This window comes from Eleutherodactylus coqui, chromosome 2 (assembly GCF_035609145.1).
Source record: "Eleutherodactylus coqui strain aEleCoq1 chromosome 2, aEleCoq1.hap1, whole genome shotgun sequence".
Lineage (NCBI taxonomy): Eukaryota > Metazoa > Chordata > Amphibia > Anura > Eleutherodactylidae > Eleutherodactylus > Eleutherodactylus coqui.
Window position 1 is genome coordinate 273,463,907 of NC_089838.1, and position 20,812 is coordinate 273,484,718.

At 45.3% G+C, this 20,812-nt stretch overlaps 1 protein-coding gene across 2 annotated transcripts in view; it reads left to right on the top strand.

Moving 5' to 3' along the window:
- DUSP11 (dual specificity phosphatase 11) overlaps positions 1–20,812 on the top strand; it is a 34,582-nt gene that overhangs the window by 604 nt on the left and 13,166 nt on the right. For both annotated transcript variants that reach the window (XM_066593006.1, XM_066593007.1), the window contains exons 2-4: positions 1,233–1,308; positions 1,390–1,521; positions 17,369–17,492. In XM_066593006.1, coding sequence (XP_066449103.1) covers positions 1,233–1,308; positions 1,390–1,521; positions 17,369–17,492 — 332 coding nt within the window. The remainder of the gene's footprint in view (positions 1–1,232; positions 1,309–1,389; positions 1,522–17,368; positions 17,493–20,812) is intronic.

A 20,812-nucleotide genomic window follows, 5' to 3' on the forward strand; every position in this document is an offset into this window, starting at 1 on the left:
AGGATCTGCAGCAGATTTCATCCTTTCACTTGAGGATCCGCAGAACATCGCACCTTCATCAGAAACCCCAGCAAAATCTGCACCACCAACGCCGGTTTTCATGCAGTTTTTTGTTGCAATTGCGACCTTTGACCGTTGGCGCTGCTTTTTTTTTTGCAAAAACATCACTGCCACTTGCAGTTTTTGTTTTTTTGGGGGGGGGGGGGGGGGTTGGCTGGGATTTTTTTTTAACGCAAAAGTGTAACGTAAAAGCATCGCACTAAAATCACAAGCTGTGCTTTGTGATGCGATTAAAAAAAAAAAAAAGTCTCCGTAGGGGAACATGGGGCACCCCGCGGTTTTTTTTTTGTTTTTTTTTGTTACAACATCGCATGAGTGATAACATTGCATATTGGAAGGAAACCATTGACAATCGTTGGTTCCATGATGCTGTGTTTTCACTCACATTGCGCAATTTTATCGTAAGTGCCGAGGCACAGGCAGTAGCCCTTTACACCCATGTGAAGCCGGCCTGGCGCCGTACGCACACGGACAGATGCAACTTTGGTCGGTAATAAACGGACCATTTTTCATGATCTAAATTATATATTTTTTTTTTCTTGTATGCGGTTCCCATAGTAACGTGCATTTAAAAACAGATCAAACTCTCATGCGCCTGTGTTTCCGATGTATGTTTATTTTAATTTTTTTTTCCATCTGAGTTCTGACCTTCTTGGAATTTGGCAGAACTCACACAACAAAAGCGCCCCTTCGCCAGATTCACGGATGAGCGTGGCATCTCTCTCACCAACGTGGTTTTCATGCCAATGTGAGGAGTTTTTGAATGAAAAGCGCCTCACGTCCCTTCTACGAAACTGCGATCCTCAGGCGAAGGTTTCCCATGTGACAGAGAATCACAAGTGTTTCCCATTGAGAGCCATGCGACGCCTTTAAATGTCTTATTGGTAACGATGGGTAAGGGAACGCCAAAAGATAGAACTGTTTTGGGTTTTTTTTTTTGTTTTTTTTTTAAATAATCCTCTCCAACTTCAACGCTGTTCGCCCCGCAGGTCGGTTTACGTGCTGCGGTCGGCATGTATGCGATATCACAGGCTGCAGCGGGGCACTCTGTCATACCCCACTGTTCACAAAGCCTGTGGGTCCCACAGGGACGGCCGTGGCCGCCATCCGACCAGTGTAGCATGATGGGGTCACACTGATGAAGGGGTCACACCTCTCATCTTCTCTTGCAGGTGGACAGAATACATCCCAGTCGGAAGACGAATCCCAGGAACCCGTTTTATCACTTTTAAAGTCCCTCTGAAGCAAGTAAGCTTTGTGCCTAGGCAGGAGAATGCTAATGCTCCGGGTGTCATGGCTGTATCTGACCCCTATGCTGTTCTCTTCCAGACGTATGATGATAAGCTGGAACCTCCCCAGCGATTCTCCCCTTCAGATCTTATTAAGGAAGTTGAGAAGCAAAATGAAGAACTTGGACTGATTGTGGATCTGACCTGCACCAAACGCTACTACTCCAAAGAGGTACTTCCCTAATGTTGGCTCAGTGCAATAACGTCCGTCTTTATTAATGAGGTGCAGCGCCTCAGTGCCAAACATAGAGCTGCCTATCGCGCTGGGCAGGAAATGCCAACACTACACAGAGGAACAGTCAGCATCTGAGTATGGTCCGTCCCCCCCCCTCCTTATATTTCAAGCCTCCCCAAAAATTGTAAAAAATCGGGGTAGGACTTATTTTCAGGGAAACACTGTAACCGTGCCAATTGGGGAAAGCCACAACTAGACATGCCCAATCATTGTTCCCCCTGACATAGACCCCTATACACATGCAACAATCGTCCAATCCGGCTGAAATCGGCGGGCCCGGATGATTTTGGTCCAATGTGTATTGGGGCTCTTACAAACAGCAAAGTCACATGAACCCATTACCACCTCCCTCTGTGTCTGCCTGCAGATGAAGGAACTCCTGCTGGCTCTCTAGGCCGTGTTCACACATTCAGGACCCAGGCACGGATTCCACACCTAAACCCAGTCTTGTTAGATAAATATCTTGTTACTTGTATAGCGCCAACTTATTCCGCAGCGCTCTCAAGTAATGTTTTAACTTCTCCCATTGTATTTGTACATCCTGCGTGTGCAGAGTTTGTATGGAGCCGAGCCCACTCCATACACAAGAGGTGTCGGCTGTGTCTGATGCCCATTTCTCTGATCATGGTTGTTAATTGTTCCAGTGCTCCAATCAGTGTTTGAGGCATAGACTGAAGTATTGCAGTATATGGTAAAAGTGATCAAGCAATCAGAGGTTCAAATCTCCTTGGGGCACTAAAGGAAAATAAGTTTAGCTGAAGGAGGTCATTTTTTTTTACAATAGGGAAGGTTTCAAACATTTTAATGTTACCTGTATTTAAAATATAAAAGTAGCCGGCCTCGCGCTGTGACAGCCCAGCCCCCCCTCCCGCTGTGAACCCTTTCCCTGCCACGATCTACTCTGGGACTCCAGCCGGATCACGAGAGCCCAGCTGGTTGCTATGGCAACAGGACGCCAGATACCGGCATCCTGTATTGCCATTGCCTACGATTGCTGTAATAAGCGATAAGGCATGGCAGGAGAGAAGTCCTGCCATGCTTTATCACACCGATCATTAGTGCTGTAGTAAAAGTCCCCAAGAGGGACACACATGGTGTAAAAATAAGAGCAAAATAAAGTACAAAAAATAAAAAATGTTAAACACTTTTTCTCATATTAGCTAAAAAAAATAAAAAATCCAACATATTTGGTATCGACGTGTACAATAAACTGAACATGCTTATTATCCTGCACGGCAAAAAGCGTTTAAAGAAAACTGAGGCAAAATGCAAATTTTTAACATTTTTGCCTCCCAAAAAAACGCAATAAGGCCGCCTGCACACGAGCGTTCCGGATTCCACTAGCGGATTTTCACGCGCGTATGGTACCTAAATGTGCTTGCGGATAGGTGCGGATGCGTGAAAAATCACGCGCGGATATACGCGGATGTGTTGCGGAAAAAAACGCGCAGAAAAATCCGGAAGACACCCTTATTGTAAACCCAACCCCTAGAGAACTGCCCATTTCCTGGAAAACAGCTTAAAAACCAACACCCAGACTCCGTTTTGTCCCTCTTGCTTGTGCGAGCACCGTTAAATTATTCTGGCAACATGCTTTCATCCGGTGAGCAGATGTCTTTGTGGGCATGGTTGATCCATGTAACTTTTTTCGGACGTACTATAAAAATACTATATAAGTGTGGTAACGTAGTAATCGTACTGACCCATAGAATAAAAATATCGGGTTGTTTTTGTTGCACTTTGCGCGCTGCAGAAACAGGACGCACCGAAAGATGGTGGAAAGTCTTTTTTTTCTCTCCGATTACAATTTTTAAAGGTTTTTCAGTAAATTATATGGTACAATAAATAGTGCCATTGCAAAATACAACTCATCCCGCAAAAAAATAACAAGCCCTTATACAGCGACGTCGATGGATAAATAAAGGAACTACGATTTTTTAGGGAGTAGGGGGGAAAAAAGGAAAAAAGCAAAAAAGCTCCGTCACTAAGGGGTTAAAAGTGGGGATGGAAAAAAGCACAATAAAAACAAAAGTAAAACTGCTTGGCCACTAAGGGGTTAAAATGAAAAAAAAAGTACATTTGACGCAATAGCGAATAATACTCACGCAAGTTCTTCTGTTCTGCTTCTACTGCGTTCGTCCACGCATCCCCATAAACCTGCGCGGACAGTAGACGCCAGGATTGTTCCTTTCTGTTCTTGTCGAGGTATTCTGGGGAGTTACTGTCCCATAGGCTGGGGAAGTCCTGCATGATTGCCACAAGTTTCCCCATGTCGATCATTATGGCTTGTGGCAGGCTGGTGTCTGCTGGCTGCTCTCTGGTAGATGAGGGGACTGAAAGGACAGATCTGCAGTTGAAATGTGCCTGTGAAGCTCTGTGCTGTGTGTTGGGACGCCTCCTACCATGCCTACTTCCTGTAGTCATAGCAACCAGTGACTCCATCCGCAGCTGCACTGCGGATGTACTGCGTGAAAAAACGCACCCATTCACTTGTATTGGAGGCTTCACGCGCATGATCCGACCAAAATTAGAACAGGTCGCAGATTTTTTCACGCGCGTGAAAAAACGCGATACACATCCGTCCGTCTGGGGACAACTGCGGATCCTCATAGGAGTATATTGGCTGCGGTCTGGGGCGGATTATGTGCCTAAAATCACGCGCTTGAAATTCTGCTCGTGTGCAGGCACCCTAAAGGTGATTTAAAAAAAAAATGTGTGTACCCCAAAATGGTACCAATAAAAACTACAACTCGTCTCGCAAAAAATAAGCCTCATAGAGCTCCGTCCATGGAAAAATTATTGGACTTTGAATGCAGTAATTTTAGAAAAAAAACTATTTTCAAAAAAGGTTTTTATTGTGGAAAAACCTAAAAAAATATAAGAATTTTGGTGTCGTTGTAACCGTACCGACCCGCAGAAAAAAATGTAGTGTGTCATTTGTGCTGCATAATTAATGCTTTAAAAAAATAAATAAATCTATGGCAGAATTGATGTTTTCTCTCCCTATGATCATAAAAAAAAAAATAAAAGTTTTACAATATAGTATTATGTACCAATAAAAACTACTGTTCGCCACGCAAAAAACAAGCCCTTATACGGCCGCGTCGACGGAAAAATAAAAATGTTATGACTATTGAAAAATGGAGATGAAAAAATACCAAAAATCGTTTGGTCCTTAAGCCCAAAATAGGCCATGTCCTTAAGGGGTTAACCCGTTTTTTTGATGGGTGTTTTATACCCCATTTGCATGCAGCATAAATAATCCCCTAGAAATAGCAACAGCTCTGTGAGGTTTAAAATCCAACATTATTGCTGCGGATTCTGCATGTAAAAATCGCAGATTTCCATTACAATGGGGCAGCCCCATGTGCGGACCCGCCGGCACGTCAGGGTCGGCCACAGATTCTATGAGCCTGTGAACCTAGCCATATGTTCTTCCAGATACCGAAGAGGTTGGGAGGGTTCAGTGGTAACTTCCCTACTTCTGGTGAGACTTGTCAGCGACTCTGCCATTGTATAATAAAGAGCATCTATAAGAGGGGCTCCTGCTCAGGACACCCTCTGGAGGCATGGTCTGTTAGTTATGGCGCCCCCTAGCTGATGGACATGTGATTGCTACCACAGTCAGCCAAAAAGAAATTATGGGGTCTACAGCGTCAGTCAAGCTTGGAGATGTTACTTTTAAGGGGTCCTCAAATTGAATCGCAGTGCTATGAGCAGCATAAAGGGGTGTTCCAGGACTTTGATATTGACTATCTGTCTTCAGGATAAGTCATCCATATCTCCTTGGCATCTCTGCCGATCAGCTGTTTAAGGAGGCCATGGGACTCTTAATTGTATGCCAGGCACAGTACCGGTCATCTTGTCCTGTAGATGCCTGGTATTCAGGCACAATCAAACTATTATGCTGGCTTCACACAAGCATCAGCTCACTTGCATGATGGGCGTTGCTTTATGCACACCTGTTTGTTTTTTTGTTTTTTTTTATTGGGCGCACGCAAAATACTACGCAAGCACGCTCCCATTGATTTCAATGGTTAAATAAGTTAAATTAGTTTGTGTGCAATATGCGTGAAAATAGAACATGGGTGTATTTTTGCATAAATGAACCAAATGAATGGGTTGTGTTGACTGCGTATTGTGCACACAAGTTCTGCATGTGCAATACACTGCACAAATGCATTTGCATGAATAAGCCCTTTCTTTGAGCTGAGCTGCATGTAGACCATATGGTGGATGAGATGTCACAAGCCACTGACCTGCGCCCCGACAAACACTTGGTCAGAAGGTGAGTGCTGGAAGATGGTCTCCCAACGACCTGATATTGATGATCTAGCCTGATGGCAGTCATCAGTATTTTAGTCCTAGAAGACCCCTTCCCGCTCCATGACGTACCGGTACATCATGGAGCGGCGGGGTATGTATGACAGCGGCATTTAAATCCCCCGCGGTGAGATCGGGGGAGCCGTGCAGGTGTCATGGCAGCCGGAGGCCTAATGAAAGGCCCCAGGGCTGCCTTACCAGACTGCCTATCAAGCCATCCCCGTGGAGTGGCTTGATAAGACTGCCTGGTAAATTGCAGTATGACGTAATGCTATAGCATTACGTCATACTGTAGGAGCGATCAAAGCATCGCATGTTAAAGTCCCCCAGGGGGACTTCAACGTAAAAAAAAAAATTTTTTTTTTAAATTGTTTAACCCCTTCCCGCTTCAGGACGTACCGGTACGTCCTGGCAGCCTGGTACTTCCCGCAACAGGACGTACCGGTACGTCCTGGGGATAGCGCGGGATCACATAAGATCAGTCACAGCCGGCGTCCCGCTGCAACAGCGGGGGGGGCATCGGAGATGCCCCCCCCGCTGTTAACCCCTTCCCTGCCGCGATCTAAGTAGATCGCGGCAGGGAAAGAGTTCACAGAGGGATCGCGCTCCCTCTGTGTCTCCGGCCGGAACTCGCGATGTCATCGCGAGAGCCCGGCCTGTCGCCATGGCAACAGGACGCCAGACACTGGCGTCCTGTATTGCCTGTGCCTATAATCGCTGTATAAGCGATAAGGAATGGCAGAGCAGTAGCTCTGCCTTATAACAGCGATCATAGGCACAGTGTTGTAAGTCCCTCAGAGGGACTCAAATAGTATAAAAAGAAAAGAAAAGTGTAAAAAAAAGAAAAATGTTAAAAAAAACCTTTTTTTATGCTTTTTCGAATATTAGCATAAAAAAAGGGGAAAAAAATGAAAACCCCCCATATTTGGTATTGATGCGTCCGTAATGACGTGTACAAAAAGTTGAACACACTTTTTATTTTGTACGATAAAAAGCGTAAAAAACAACGCTAAAAAACAGAGGCAAAATGCTAATGTTTCGCATTTTGCCTCCCAAAAAATGCAATAAAAGTGATCACAAAAGCCGTACATTCCCCAAAATGGTACCAATAAAAACTACAGCTTGTCTCGCAGAAAATAAGCCCTTATAGAGCTCCGTACATAGAAAAATAAAAAAGTTACAGGACTTTGAATGCAGCTATAGAGGAAAAAAAAGATTTCCCAAAAAAAGGGGGTTTTATTGCAAAACAGTGTAAAAACCTAAAAAAAAATATAACAATTTTGGTATCGTTACCGTACCGACCCGCAGAAAAAATTTAGTGTGTCATTTATGCTGCATGATTAACGCTGTAAAAAAAAGAAAAAGAAATCTATGGCAGAATTGATGCGTTTTCTCTCCCTGTTATCATTAAAAAAAAAGAAAAAAAAAAAATATTACGATATTGCCTATGTACCCAAAAGTGGCACCGATAAAAACTACAGTTCGCCACGCAAAAAACAAGCCCTTATACGGCCGCGTCCACGGAAAAATAAAAAAGTTATGGCTTTTGAAAAATGGAGATGGAAAAATACCAAAAAATCGCTTGGTCCTCAACGCCAAAATAGGCCAGGTCATTAAGGGGTTAAAAAAAAAAGTTATAAAAGTTTAAATCACCCCCCTTTTGCCATATTATTAAAAAATCTAAGTTATAAATTAAAATATGTATTTGGTATCGCCGCGTCAGTAAAAGTCCGATCTATCAAAGTATAGCATTATTTTTCCCGCACAGTGAACGTCGTCTGAAAAAAGAACGCCAGAAATGCCATTTTTTAGTCACCCTGTCTCCCAGAAAAAACGCAATAGAAGGCAATCAAAAAGTCGTATATTCCAAAATGGTATTCACAGATATAGATTAAAACTAATAACTTTTATTGTCAACTGATTAAAACTAGGGCCACATAAAACAAACATGGACTAACAACATAGATCGGGCTCAATACACCCCGTAACCGGGTGGTGTGAGGGTATCGATTCCCCCAGATAGCCAGTCAGATTAAACCCTGTTAGCAATATTAGGGGACTGGGTCACTCGTATAGAGGGGCACGTCACGCTCCGTGGAGTGATCAGGGTGTCAGACTTCCAATCTTTAAAGGGGTTGTCCCGCGGCAGCAAGTGGGTCTATACACTTCTGTATGGCCATAATAATGCACTTTGTAATATACATTGTGCATTAATTATGAGCCATACAGAAGTTATAAAAAGTTTTTTACTTACCTGTTCCGTTGCTAGCGTCCTCGTTCCCATGGAGCCGACTAATTTTCGCCCTCCGATGGCCAAATTAGCCGCGCTTGCGCAGTCCGGGTCTTCTGCAGTCTTCTATGGAGCCGCTCGTGCCAGAGAGCGGCTCCGTGTAGCTCCGCCCCGTCACGTGCCGATTCCAGCCAATCAGGAGGCTGGAATCGGCAATGGACCGCACAGAAGAGCTGCGGTCCACGGAGACAGAGGATCCCGGCGGCCATCTTCAGCGGTAAGTATTGAAGTCACCGGAGCGCGGGGATTAAGGTAAGCGCTCCGGTAAACTTTCTTTACTTCCCTGCATCGGGGTTGTCTCGCGCCGAACGGGGGGGGGGGGTTGGAAAAAAAAAAAACCCGTTTCGGCGCGGGACAACCCCTTTAAATTATGTAGCTACTCAGATATTTCTATTCATGTCTCAGAAATGGAAGCTCTCTGACTATTGGTGTCGCCGCTTCGATGTTTGTATACCGATTTTCACAGTAGGGATTTATGTGACTATTCAGATGTTTTTACACATTTCACCATTAAGGGTAATATAGTTGCTCAGATGTTTTTGCATGTTTCAACATTAGAAGTAGTGTAATTGCTCGACACGTTTCTCCGTCCCTGTCTAGGGCGGTTCCTCAGGAGCGGGGCCGACGATCGCCCAGAAGTGTGCGTGATTATCCCTATTTGTCCAATCACTGTGGTTCAGACCCTTGTTGGTAGTCCTTTAAAAGAGTTGAACTTTGTCGTTAATTCAGACAAAGTTCTCCTATACACCCCTCTTCCTGCCTTGACTCAGGACCTAGATGTAATAGGTCGCTAAGTTAGATGAGTCAAACTTCACCCTAAGTCTATTTACCGGAGACCAAGCACCGAGCCGCTCTGAGATACCGATTGGGGTATTTTAGTCTCAAAGCGGGTAGGTGGAGGTTGAATAGCCCCAATATCTTTCCACAAAGGGAAAGTCAGGAGGCAAAAATCTATCTCCGTTAGCGCATTCTATAAAATGCCCATCAATGGCGAGGAATCATTTCAGGGGGACCATAAGGTCCGAGCGCAATAGCTCTGAAATAATCTCCTATTTTTAAATAGACAAGAAGAGCCTATAAAGGATAATGAGGCTCTTGATCCATAAATTCCCTATTGGGAATGGATCAGGTGTCCCAATGCGCTTGTGTGGGCTAGCAGCAGAGCCCAGGTTGTGAGGCAATGCTGCGTTACCCTGCTAGCTAGGGGAAGTGTAGTACAGGTGAGGGATAGGAGGAAAGATGCAGCGCCTGCGGCTCTGATGGTGAGCGGCTGGCAATGAAGTCCCAGAGCTCCTGACGGGGATTAAAAGGGCTTGTTACTCCTCCCGGGGGTATGTCAAGGATTGGCCAATGAATTCCCTTTAGGGGTGGATCCGCATATAATTGATAGCTGACAATGAGGTCCAGCTATAGAAGTAAAACCTGCTCCCTTTCCTGATGATGATCGTGATCCGTGTGGTTAATCCTGCTCTTTGTGTACTAAATTCGCCCTGCCGATTGTTTAATAATCGGCCATGATCGGCGAAAAACGCCGGGGCACTATACTTCCGCGTTCCACGCTGGAACGCATGGAAGCGCTGCGTCATGACGTCATCGCGCTACGTGCATCCCGATTGGATGGGAGGACAAGAGCGCGATGGCGTCAGTCGGGGGCGGTGTCCGTGGGTGGGGTTAGCCGTTGTGACACAAGATGTGACGAGGATGCAGCATAGGAGTGGCTACAGCGCGGTGGTGACTCCCCTAGCCACTCAGCATGTATGTCTGGCTAAAGGGGAGGCGTTACCCAGATTGCAGGATGATTTAGCCTCTCGAGGTGTATATTCCCCTGAAGGGGGAGCATGACAGTCCAACTTCATATATACCCATGGATAACGGACTGATGGTATAGGGGAAGAAGTATACAGCAGGTGCATCCAGGAGAGTCACCAGGAAGGGGGAGGATGTACGATCCAGTTTAATAGTGGTCTCTGGGATATTACAAATATATAGCATGTATGCCCATGATTTTGAGATTAAAATAATGTTCATTTGCATATATGCAGGAAGGATTAAATGTGGAACAAGTCAATACAAAACTGCATAGATGAGGAGTCAAGTCAAAGATGGGTGACGTCCAAGAAGGAGATTCCATATGAAAGATATATAGCATGATGCTCAATGGAAGTAATGAATCGTATCAATACTAAATGTTCAGGTATCCCCTAATCTCCATACGAAAGGGCATGGAGGGGGATAAACCAGACAATTACCAGGAGTTAATTAGTGGTGCAGTAGATGGCATGAATTGCTATTAATGTTCTGGATCCGTGGTCTAGATCGTTTTGGACCAGGGAGTCAGAGGAAGCAATTGAAGTTCAGGGTCGCGTTTAGACCTGCAGGAGTCAAAGTATTTAATCTGAAAATCCAGGCCGCCTCTTTCTGTAAAAGCTTCTTATCAGTGTTGCCGCGTCTGGCGTTAGTTCGCAGGCTTTCAATTCCTTAGAATTTCAGATCATTCAGGTTGCCGTTGTGGACTGTTAGAAAGTGGTCTGCTAGTGGTGGTTTTTCGCACCTTCGGATATTACCGACGTGCCCCAGGATACGACGCCGGAACTCTTGGATCGTCTTTCCGACGTAGTTCCTGGGGCATGGTCAAGACGCCATATATATGATGTTGCGAGTTTTACAATTGATGAAGCTCCTGTTGGGAGTAGGTTTTGTTGGTACTGGCGCTAATGAACGTCTTGCTCTTCAATATATAGGTGCAGGCCTCACAGTCATGGCAAGGATATGTCCCCCATGGTTTTAAGCTTCCTAGCCAATTCTCTTTCAGACAGGGGGTTAGGTGGCTCTTGACATGGTGATCCCTGAGGTTGTGTCCCCTCCGGAATGTTATCATCAGGCATGGTGGTATAATGTCTCTCAGATCTTGATCGTTGGAGATAATGGTCCAGTAGTGTTCCAGGATATGCCGTACCTCCTTTGTGCCCGTGTCAAAAGTCCCGATAATTCTTGAAGTTCTTGTGTTGTCGCGTTGTCGAGGGGTTAGGAGATTTTGTCTTGGTTGTGATTCTGCATATTTCAATGCGTCTTCGATGATCTCGCTTGGGTACTCTCTCTCCAAGAAACGTTGCTAATCTGTATATAATCTGAAAATCCAGGCCGCCTCTTTCTGTAAAAGCACGCCAAAGAACTAGGGCTTGCTGTCACAGACCTACCTGGCCTAGACACACTCCAAGCCCTAGAGGACGAAAACGAGAGACAAATAGGGACTGGGCCTTTTACAGATCTGAAGGCTATTTTTGAGCGCCTGGTTACGGAAGATCTGAAGACTATCAAACCCCGCAAAAAATACCCTAATTTACCCCGAGCGGAGAGTGAAGCCCTACAAAAACTCAAGGCAAATGAAGATCTAGTAATTAAACCAGCAGACAAGGGGGGTAATGTTGTCATTATGAACAGGGACAAATACAAACAGATGTGTCACCAACTGTTAAGTGATTCTGCCACCTATAAAGTCCTGACCACTGATCCAACTACATACTTCCAAAGGGAACTAAGGGAACTTCTTTATGAGGCCCGGGAGACAGAATGCATTGATAAAAATGAATTCACATACACGAATCCAATCGTGGCTACCTTTTACGCTCTACCTAAAGTCCACAAAGGGACGGACCCCCTTCGTGGAAGACCCATTGTGTCTGGCATCGGCAACCTTACACAAAATGAGTATCTACGTAGATCGGATACTACGCCCATTTGTAACATCTCTCAGATCCCACGTCCGAGACACCATGGACGTCCTTAAAAATCATTGATGGGATCTCGGTTGATCCAGATACACTTTTGGCCACATTAGACGTCGAGTCTCTATATAGTTCCATCCCCCATGAGGGGGGGCATCAGGGCCACACGATTCTTTTTGGAACAGAGAGGGACACAATTCCTACAACACAATCAATGCGTATTGAAGTTTCTAGCTTTTATCCTGACCCATAATTTCTTCTTGTTCGACACCCAGTACTTCCACCAGCTCAGGGGGACGGCGATGGGGACTTCTTGTGCCCCATCGTACGCCAATCTCTACCTGGGCTGGTCGGAGGAAAGGTACATATACCCGAACGAAGAATGCTCTGAAAATATCACCCTCTGGCTGCGCTTTATAGATGATATTCTGGTCTTCTGGAAAGGCACTGAGGCATCATTCCATAGATTCGTTGAAACACTTAACACCAACAATCTGAATCTCAAACTTACATCGGAAATCAATAAGGAGTCAATAGCCTTTCTTGACATACTGATCTCGAAAAATCCTGATGGATCTATCACCTCGACTCTCCACCGTAAAGTAACGGTGACGAATAGCCTCCTTAAGTGGGACAGCCATCACCCTTTCACCCTAAAGAGAGGGATCCCAAAAGGGCAGTTCCTCAGAGTTAAACGGAACTGCTCTAATGATGAAGACTTCCAAAGAGAGAGCAGAAGACTGAAGCAACGTTTCTTGGAGAGAGAGTACCCAAGCGAGATCATCGAAGACGCATTGAAATATGCAGAATCACAACCAAGACAAAATCTCCTAACCCCTCGACAACGCGACAACACAAGAACTTCAAGAATTATCGGGACTTTTGACACGGGCACAAAGGAGGTACGGCATATCCTGGAACACTACTGGACCATTATCTCCAACGATCAAGATCTGAGAGACATTATACCACCATGCCCGGTGATAACATTCCGGAGGGGACACAACCTCAGGGATCACCTTGTCAAGAGCCACCTAACCCCCTGTCTGAAAGAGAATTGGCTAGGAAGCTTAAAACCATGCGGGACATATCCTTGCCATGACTGTGAGGCCTGCACCTATATATTGAAGAGCAAGACGTTCATTAGCGCCAGTACCAACAAAACCTACTCCAACAGGAGCTTCATCAATTGTAAAACTCGCAACATCATATATATGGCGTCTTGCCCATGCCCCAGGAACTACGTCGGAAAGACGATCCAAGAGTTCCGGCGTCGTATCCTGGGGCACATCGGTTATATCCGACGGTGCGAAAAAACACCACTAGCAGACCACTTTCTAACAGTCCACAACGGCAACCTGAATGATCTGAAATTCCAAGGAATTGAAAGCCTGCGAACTAACGCCAGACGCGGCAACACTGATAAGAAGCTTTTACAGAAAGAGGCGGCCTGGATTTTCAGATTAAATACTTTGACTCCTGCAGGTCTAAACGCGACCCTGAACTTCAATTGCTTCCTCTGACTCCCTGGTCCAAAACGATCTAGACCACGGATCCAGAACATTTATAGCAATTCATGCCATCTACTGCACCACTAATTAACTCCTGGTAATTGTCTGGTTTATCCCCCTCCATGCCCTTTCGTATGGAGATTAGGGGATACCTGAACATTTAGTATTGATACGATTCATTACTTCCATTGAGCATCATGCTATATATCTTTCATATGGAATCTCCTTCTTGGACGTCACCCATCCTCATATATGCAGTTTTGTATTGACTTGTTCCACATTTAATCCTTCCTGCATATATGCAAATGAACATTATTTTAATCTCAAAATCATGGGCATACATGCTATATATTTGAAATATCCCAGAGACCACTATTAAACTGGATCGTACATCCTCCCCCTTCCTGGTGACTCTCCTGGATGCACCTGCTGTATACTTCTTCCCCTATACCATCAGTCCGTTATCCATGGGTATATATGAAGTTGGACTGTCATGCTCCCCCTTCAGGGGAATATACACCTCGAGAGGCTAAATCATCCTGCAATCTGGGTAACGCCTCCCCTTTAGCCAGACATACATGCTGAGTGGCTAGGGGAGTCACCACCGCGCTGTAGCCACTCCTATGCTGCATCCTCGTCACATCTTGTGTCACAACGGCTAACCCCACCCACGGACACCGCCCCCGACTAACGCCATCGCGCTCTCGTCCTCCCATCCAATCGGGATGCACGTAGCGCGATGACGTCACGACGCAGCGCTACATGCGTTCCAGCGTGGAACACGGAAGTATAGTGCCCCGGCGTTTTTCGCCGATCATTAAACAATCGGCAGGGCGAATTTAGTACACAAAGAGCAGGATTAACCACACGGATCACGATCATCATCAGGAAAGGGAGCAGGTTTTACTTCTATAGCTGGACCTCATTGTCAGCTATCAATTATATGCGGATCCACCCCTAAAGGGAATTCATTGGCCAATCCTTGACATACCCCCGGAAATGGGAGGAGTAACAAGCCCTTTTAATCCCTGTCAGGAGCTCTGGGACTTCATTGCCAGCGGCTCACCATCAGAGCCGCAGGTGCTGCATCTTTCCTCCTATCCCTCACCTATACTACACTTCCCCTAGCTAGCAGGGTAACGCAGCATTGCCTCACAACCTGGGCTCTGCTGCTAGCCCACACAAGCACATTGGGACACCTGATCCATTCCCAATAGGGAATTTATGGATCAAGAGCCTCATTATCCTTTATAGGCTCTTCTTGTCTTTATTTAAAAATAGGAGATTATTTCAGAGCTATTGCGCTCGGACCTTATGGTCCCCCTGAAATAATTCCTCGCCATTGATGGGCATTTTATAGAATGCGCTAACGGAGATAGATTTTTGCCTCCTGACTTTCCCTTTGTGGAAAGATATTGGGGCTATTCAGCCTCCACCTACCCGCTTTGAGACTAAAATACCCCAATTGGTATCTCAGAGCGGCTCGGTGCTTGGTCTCCGGTAAATAGACTTAGGGTGAAGTTGGACTCTGTGTCAATTCATCTAACTTAGCGACCTATTACATCTAGGTCCTGAGTCAAGGCAGGAAGAGGGGTGTATAGGAGAAGTTTGTCTGAATTAACGACAAAGTTCAACTCTTTTATAGGACTACCAACAAGGGTCTGAACCACAGTGATTGGACAAATAGGGATAATCACGCATACTTCTGGGCGATCGTCGGCCCAGCTCCTGAGGAACCGCCCTAGACAGGGACGGAGAAACGCGTCGAGCAATTACACTACTTCTAATGTTGAAACATGTAAAAACATCTGAGCAACTACCGTATATACCGGCGTATAAGACGACTTTTGAACCCCGAAAAATCTGCTCTGAAGTCGGGGGTCGTCTTATGCGCCGGTAATACAAAAAAAAAAAAGTGTAAAAAAAAAAAAAAAAAAAATTCATTACTCACCTCCCCCGGTGTTCTGTCGCGCTCCGGCAGGATGTCGCTCGCTCCTCGTCCCCGGCGCAGCATTGCTTTCTGAATGCGGGGCTTGAAATCCCCGCTTCCAGAAAGCTAATACACACGCCGGCAGCCATGACAGCATTGAATGGCTGTGATTGGCTGAAGGCGCACGTGTTAGCAATCACACCCATTCAATGATGTCATTGAATAGTGTGATTGGCTGAAGCCACGTGCGTTTTAGCCAATCACAGCCATTCAATGATGTCATGGCTGCCGGCGTGTGTATTAGCTTTCTGGAAGCGGGGATTTCAAGCCCCGCATTCAGAAAGCAATGCTGCGCCGGGGACGAGGAGCGAGCGACATCCTGCCGGAGCGCGACAGAACACCGGGGGAGGTGAGTAATTAATTTTTTTTTTTTCTCCACTGTATTCCCGGCGTATAAGGTGAAAGTTGGGGGGTCGTCTTATACGCCCCGTCGCCTTATACGCCGGTATATACGGTATATTACCCTTAATGGTGAAATGTGTAAAAACATCTGAAGAGTCACATAAATCCCTACTGTGAAAATCGGTATACAAACATCGAAGCGGCGACACCAATAGTCAGAGAGCTTCCATTTCTGAGACATGAATAGAAATATCTGAGTAGCTACATAATTTAAAGATTGGAAGTCTGACACCCTGATCACTCTACGGAGCGTGACGTGCCGCTCTATATGAGTGACCCAGTCCCCTAATACTGCTAACAGGGTTTAATCTGACTGGCTATCTGGGGGAATCGATACCCTCACACCACCCGGTTACGGGGTTTATTGAGCACGATCTATGTTGTTAGTCCACGATTGTTTTATGTCGTATGTGGCCCTAGTTTTAATCAGTTGACAATAAAAGTTATTAGTTTTAATCTATATCTGTGAAGGGCGTTTCTCTGACTATATAGATTTGAAATACCACTGTAATTTGGTTATTCCAAAATGGTATTATCAGAAACTACAGGACAGCCCGCAAAAAATGAGCCCTTGCTCAACTACGTCGATGGAAAAATAAAAGTTATTGTACGCACAAAATGACCGCAGAAAACAATTGAAAAAAATTAAATGTCTTTGAAAAAAAATAGTACAGTTAAAAAAAACTTATACAAATTTGTTATCGTAGTAATTGTACCGACCCATAGAATACAGTTATCATGTCACTTTTGTTGCCGGTTGTGCGCCGTAGAAACAAGACGCGCTAAATATAACGGAATGTGGGGGGGGGGGTGTTGTTTTTTTGTTTGTTTTTTCATTTTACTCCACTTAGAATTTTTTTTTAAGTTTTTTTCAGTACATTATATGGTACATTAAATAGCACCATTGAAAAATACAAGTCGTCCCGCAAAAAACAAGCCCTCATACAGCGACGTCGATGGATAAATAAAGGAGTTACGATTTTTTTGAAGGGTGGAGGAGAAAACGAAAATAGAAAAAGAAAAAGGGGCTGCGTCATTAAGGGGTTAAAGAGGCTCTTTAGGCTATTGTCACACAGGCAGTATCTTCTGTGGATTTTCCGTTGCTGCAAAATCTGCAATCAGCATTGCAGATTTTGGTATGTATTTGCTATGATTTCACCATTTGCAAAGGGTGAAATCTTTAGCCAACCATTGACTCTGTCCCCATTTATTTACACTCCCAGACAAGCCGTTCTTAAGTTTATCTACCGTCAGTGTCACGCGGGTGTTCCCTACTGCTCAGTCTAAGTGGGGGACTTTGGACTTGATTGACGGTCCAGCACCACCCATTGAGTGAGCGGTCCTCTCCTGGTGTTCACAACCTAGTACCTGAGCTGAGGCTCTTCAGAGGATCCCGCCACTGTCCCCGCAGAGCGTTCATCCTGGAAGGGCATGTTACAACATAAGTACCGCATTGTGTCTCGCGTAGCTGGCGGTCTTCACTAATCTATCTGATCAGCAGTGTCCTCATCGTAATCTAATGAATGTTCATTCTCTATTTCAGGAGTTACCCAACACAATAATGTATGCTAAGATCTTCACCATTGGCCATCAAGTACCCAGTGATGATGTTATCGCTCAGTTTAAATGTGTTGTAAAACAGTATCTAAGCCAGAACTCTGAGAACGGTAAGTCCTGTGGAGGTGACTTGGCATTGGAGCTGTTGGGCATGATTGATAAATGGTGGCCGTGTCCAAATAGTTGCTAGTTATACACCGATCAGCCAGAACGGTAAAACCGCGTGGCTCATGTAAAGGTAAACTGAAGGTTCCTCTGTTGCTGGCAGCAGATCTTTCAGGGCCTGTAGGTTGTAACAGGGCGCCTCCATGGATCGGGCTTGGTTTTTTCGGAACTTCCCATGAAAACTTGAGTGGATTGAGATTTGCGAATTTGGAGGCCAAGTCAGCACCTTGATCTTTGTTATAATATATATGACTGTCAGGACACAAGGTTTCCCAGCAGAACATTGCTCAGATCTCACTGCCTCCGCCCACTTGTCTACTTATAGTGTATCTGGTGCCTTCTCTTCCCCAGGTAAGTGACACCCACACATCAAGCCATCAACGTGATGTGGAAGAAAATGATTCATCTGGGTAGGCCCTTCCCGCCCCCCCCACTAATCCATGATCCAGTTTCCATGCTCGCATGCCTACTAGTCTTTCAGAGCTCCCTGTTCACATCAATAAGCCACACGCTGTTTGCCAGTGATCCGCCTGTCTTTCCTTGGACTCATTTTGGTGTTTAGTAACCACTATAGTGGGAATGCCTCACCAGACCTGACCTTTTTGGAGGTGCTGTGACTCACTTCACCTGTTGGTGGTTTTAATGTTCTAGCTGATCAGTGTATATACTACAAAGTTCCTGCAGTGAGCTGCATTGACTTAAGGCCCATTTACACGCACCAGTTATCACTCAGAATTCGTTTAAACAAACACATTTGCGCAATAATTGTTACATGTAAACGCAGGCACTCGTGCGCTATTCATTCACTTGTCGTTTATGGCTGTTTTTTAGACTTCGTTAAAATAGTCTTCAGGCAGCTCAACATTCATTACATGTGAATGGGAGTAGTTCAGTCTTTTGGGCGGCTGGATGACATGAGGGGAGGGGTGAGTGTTTAATTTTTACAAACACCAATAAGTTTCTTGTTTACTCTTGCTGGCTGAAGACAATGGATTTCTTCACACTAATTAAAATCCTCTGGGCCAGATAAACACACCCACCTGAGGAAATGACTAACGGCCCATTTACACCAGCCACTGAGCGCTAAAAACATCGCTAATTGGCGATCGTTTAGCGATCATTGTGGGCTTTTCGGGCACTGCTAGCTGATTGTTAAATTCAGTCTTAAGGCCCATTTAGACACAACGATTATCGCTCAAAAGATGCCCGGTATGGAGAATAGAGCTGGACCGCTCTGTTCTTCATACCCAGCCGGTGATCAGGGAGCGAAATACAGCTGAAACAATAGTATCAGCTGTATACCGCTGTGAATCCCTGATAAGGCTCATCGTTGTCTTTCAGCACACTGAAAGACAACAATGAGCAACGGCATAACGAAAACTGCACGATGTCAGTGTGGTTACACACAAAGATTATCACTCAAAAGACGGCTTTGGAGCGAGTTTTGGCGATCATCGTTGTCTAAATGGACCTTTACCTAAAAATCGTCCTTTGCTCTTATCAGCAGTTCTCCACGGGGAGTGCTGATAGCATAGTTTTCCCCCCCTGGAGAACAAAGGATCTGAATACAGATAAGAGCCCTTGGGCTATTAAAGGGGTTGTCCCGCGCCGAAACGGGTTTTTTTTTTTTTCAACCCCCCCCCCCCCCCGTTCGGCGCAAGACAACCCCGATGCAGGGACCTAAAGGAAGCTTACCGGAGCGCTTACCTTAATCCCCGCGCTCCGGTGACTTCAATACTTACCGGTGAAGATGGCCGCCGGTATCCTCTTGCTCCGTGGACCGCAGCTCTTCTGTGCGGTCCATTGCCGATTCCAGCCTCCTGATTGGCTGGAATCGGCACGTGACGGGGCGGAGCTACACGGAGCCCCATAGAAGACTGCAGAAGACCCGGACTGCGCAAGCGCGGCTAATTTGGCCATCGGAGGGCGAAAATTAGTCGGCTCCATGGAAACGAGGACGCTAACAACGGAGCAGGTAAGTAAAAAACTTTTTATAACTTCTGTATGGCTCATAATTAATGCACAATGTACATTACAAAGTGCATTATTATGGCCATACAGAAGTCTATAGACCCACTTGCTGCCGCGGGACAACCCCTTTAACTGTATTCAGCTAAAGGCTTCATTTGCACACTAATTGCTATTAAGTAGCGGAGTAGCTACTTAATAGTTTATGCAAAATGATCGCTCAAAGCTGTCACTCAGCCTTAAAAGCCCATTTACATGCAGCGATTATCTCTCAAAAGCCATTGTTTAAGCGATAATCGTGTGTAAATGCTCCCATCTTTCACTCTTCAGCTGAACGATTTTTAGGTAAACATAAAAGCCATCGTTCAGCCAGAGAGAAGATAACGCAGACCGCATGCTGTGTTTGCTGTCTATGGTGCTGTATTATCCATGGGAGCTGCTGATTACATTGTATTCAGCAGAAAGCACCTGGTAGAACAAAGGAGCTAACTACAGCTCCTGGAGGCTCATTTACGTGGTGATGGTGATCTTTATCAATGAAGGTGATAAGCTGCTAATGGACATTAGTGTCCGTTAGCAGGTTTTAAGCGATGGTTTATGCGAAACAATCTTTTGAACGATTATCTTTGCGCGTAAATGGGCCTTAATCGCTGAGTTTACTTTCGCTAATTACGGTAACATAGATCATTTCAAGCAATTAGATTTTATCCAAAAAGACGTCAATTCGTTCAGTAGTTCATCCATTTTAGCGATAATCGTTGCATGTAAAAGGGCCTTTAGTGACTGGAAAAGCTAGATTACCTAATCTTCCTTAAGTGACTGGGATGTGCAACCCCCAGCTATATTGTTTTCATATGTCAGCTCAGAGAAATATGTCCAATGGACAGTCCCCTCTGCATTCTCGTGCCCCCTACCCTGTGGCTAACTGATCTGTGTTCATGTATAAGGTAAAATAACTCCTTGTTGTTGGACTTCCTGTAAGTAACTTGTGCTGCCTTCAAATAACCCAGCAGGAGCTCAATGGCAGTGTCCCCTTAAAAGGATTCACTCACCACCATATCGAAATTGAGCCATTAACGCAGCATTAAATGGCACACAAACCGAGCACATATTTGTTATACGCAGAATCTAAGTTATTGCTGGTGTTGGCTGGGCCGCTTTATTTCGCGGGTGTAGGCCTCAGAGTCCCACAGTCCTGCCTATGCTAATGCCCCTCCCTCATTGCAGCACTGCCCCATAGCAGTGGACGTCGGCACAAGTTGCAGTGAAGTTTCACACTTGTGCTGAGTGTCTGTCT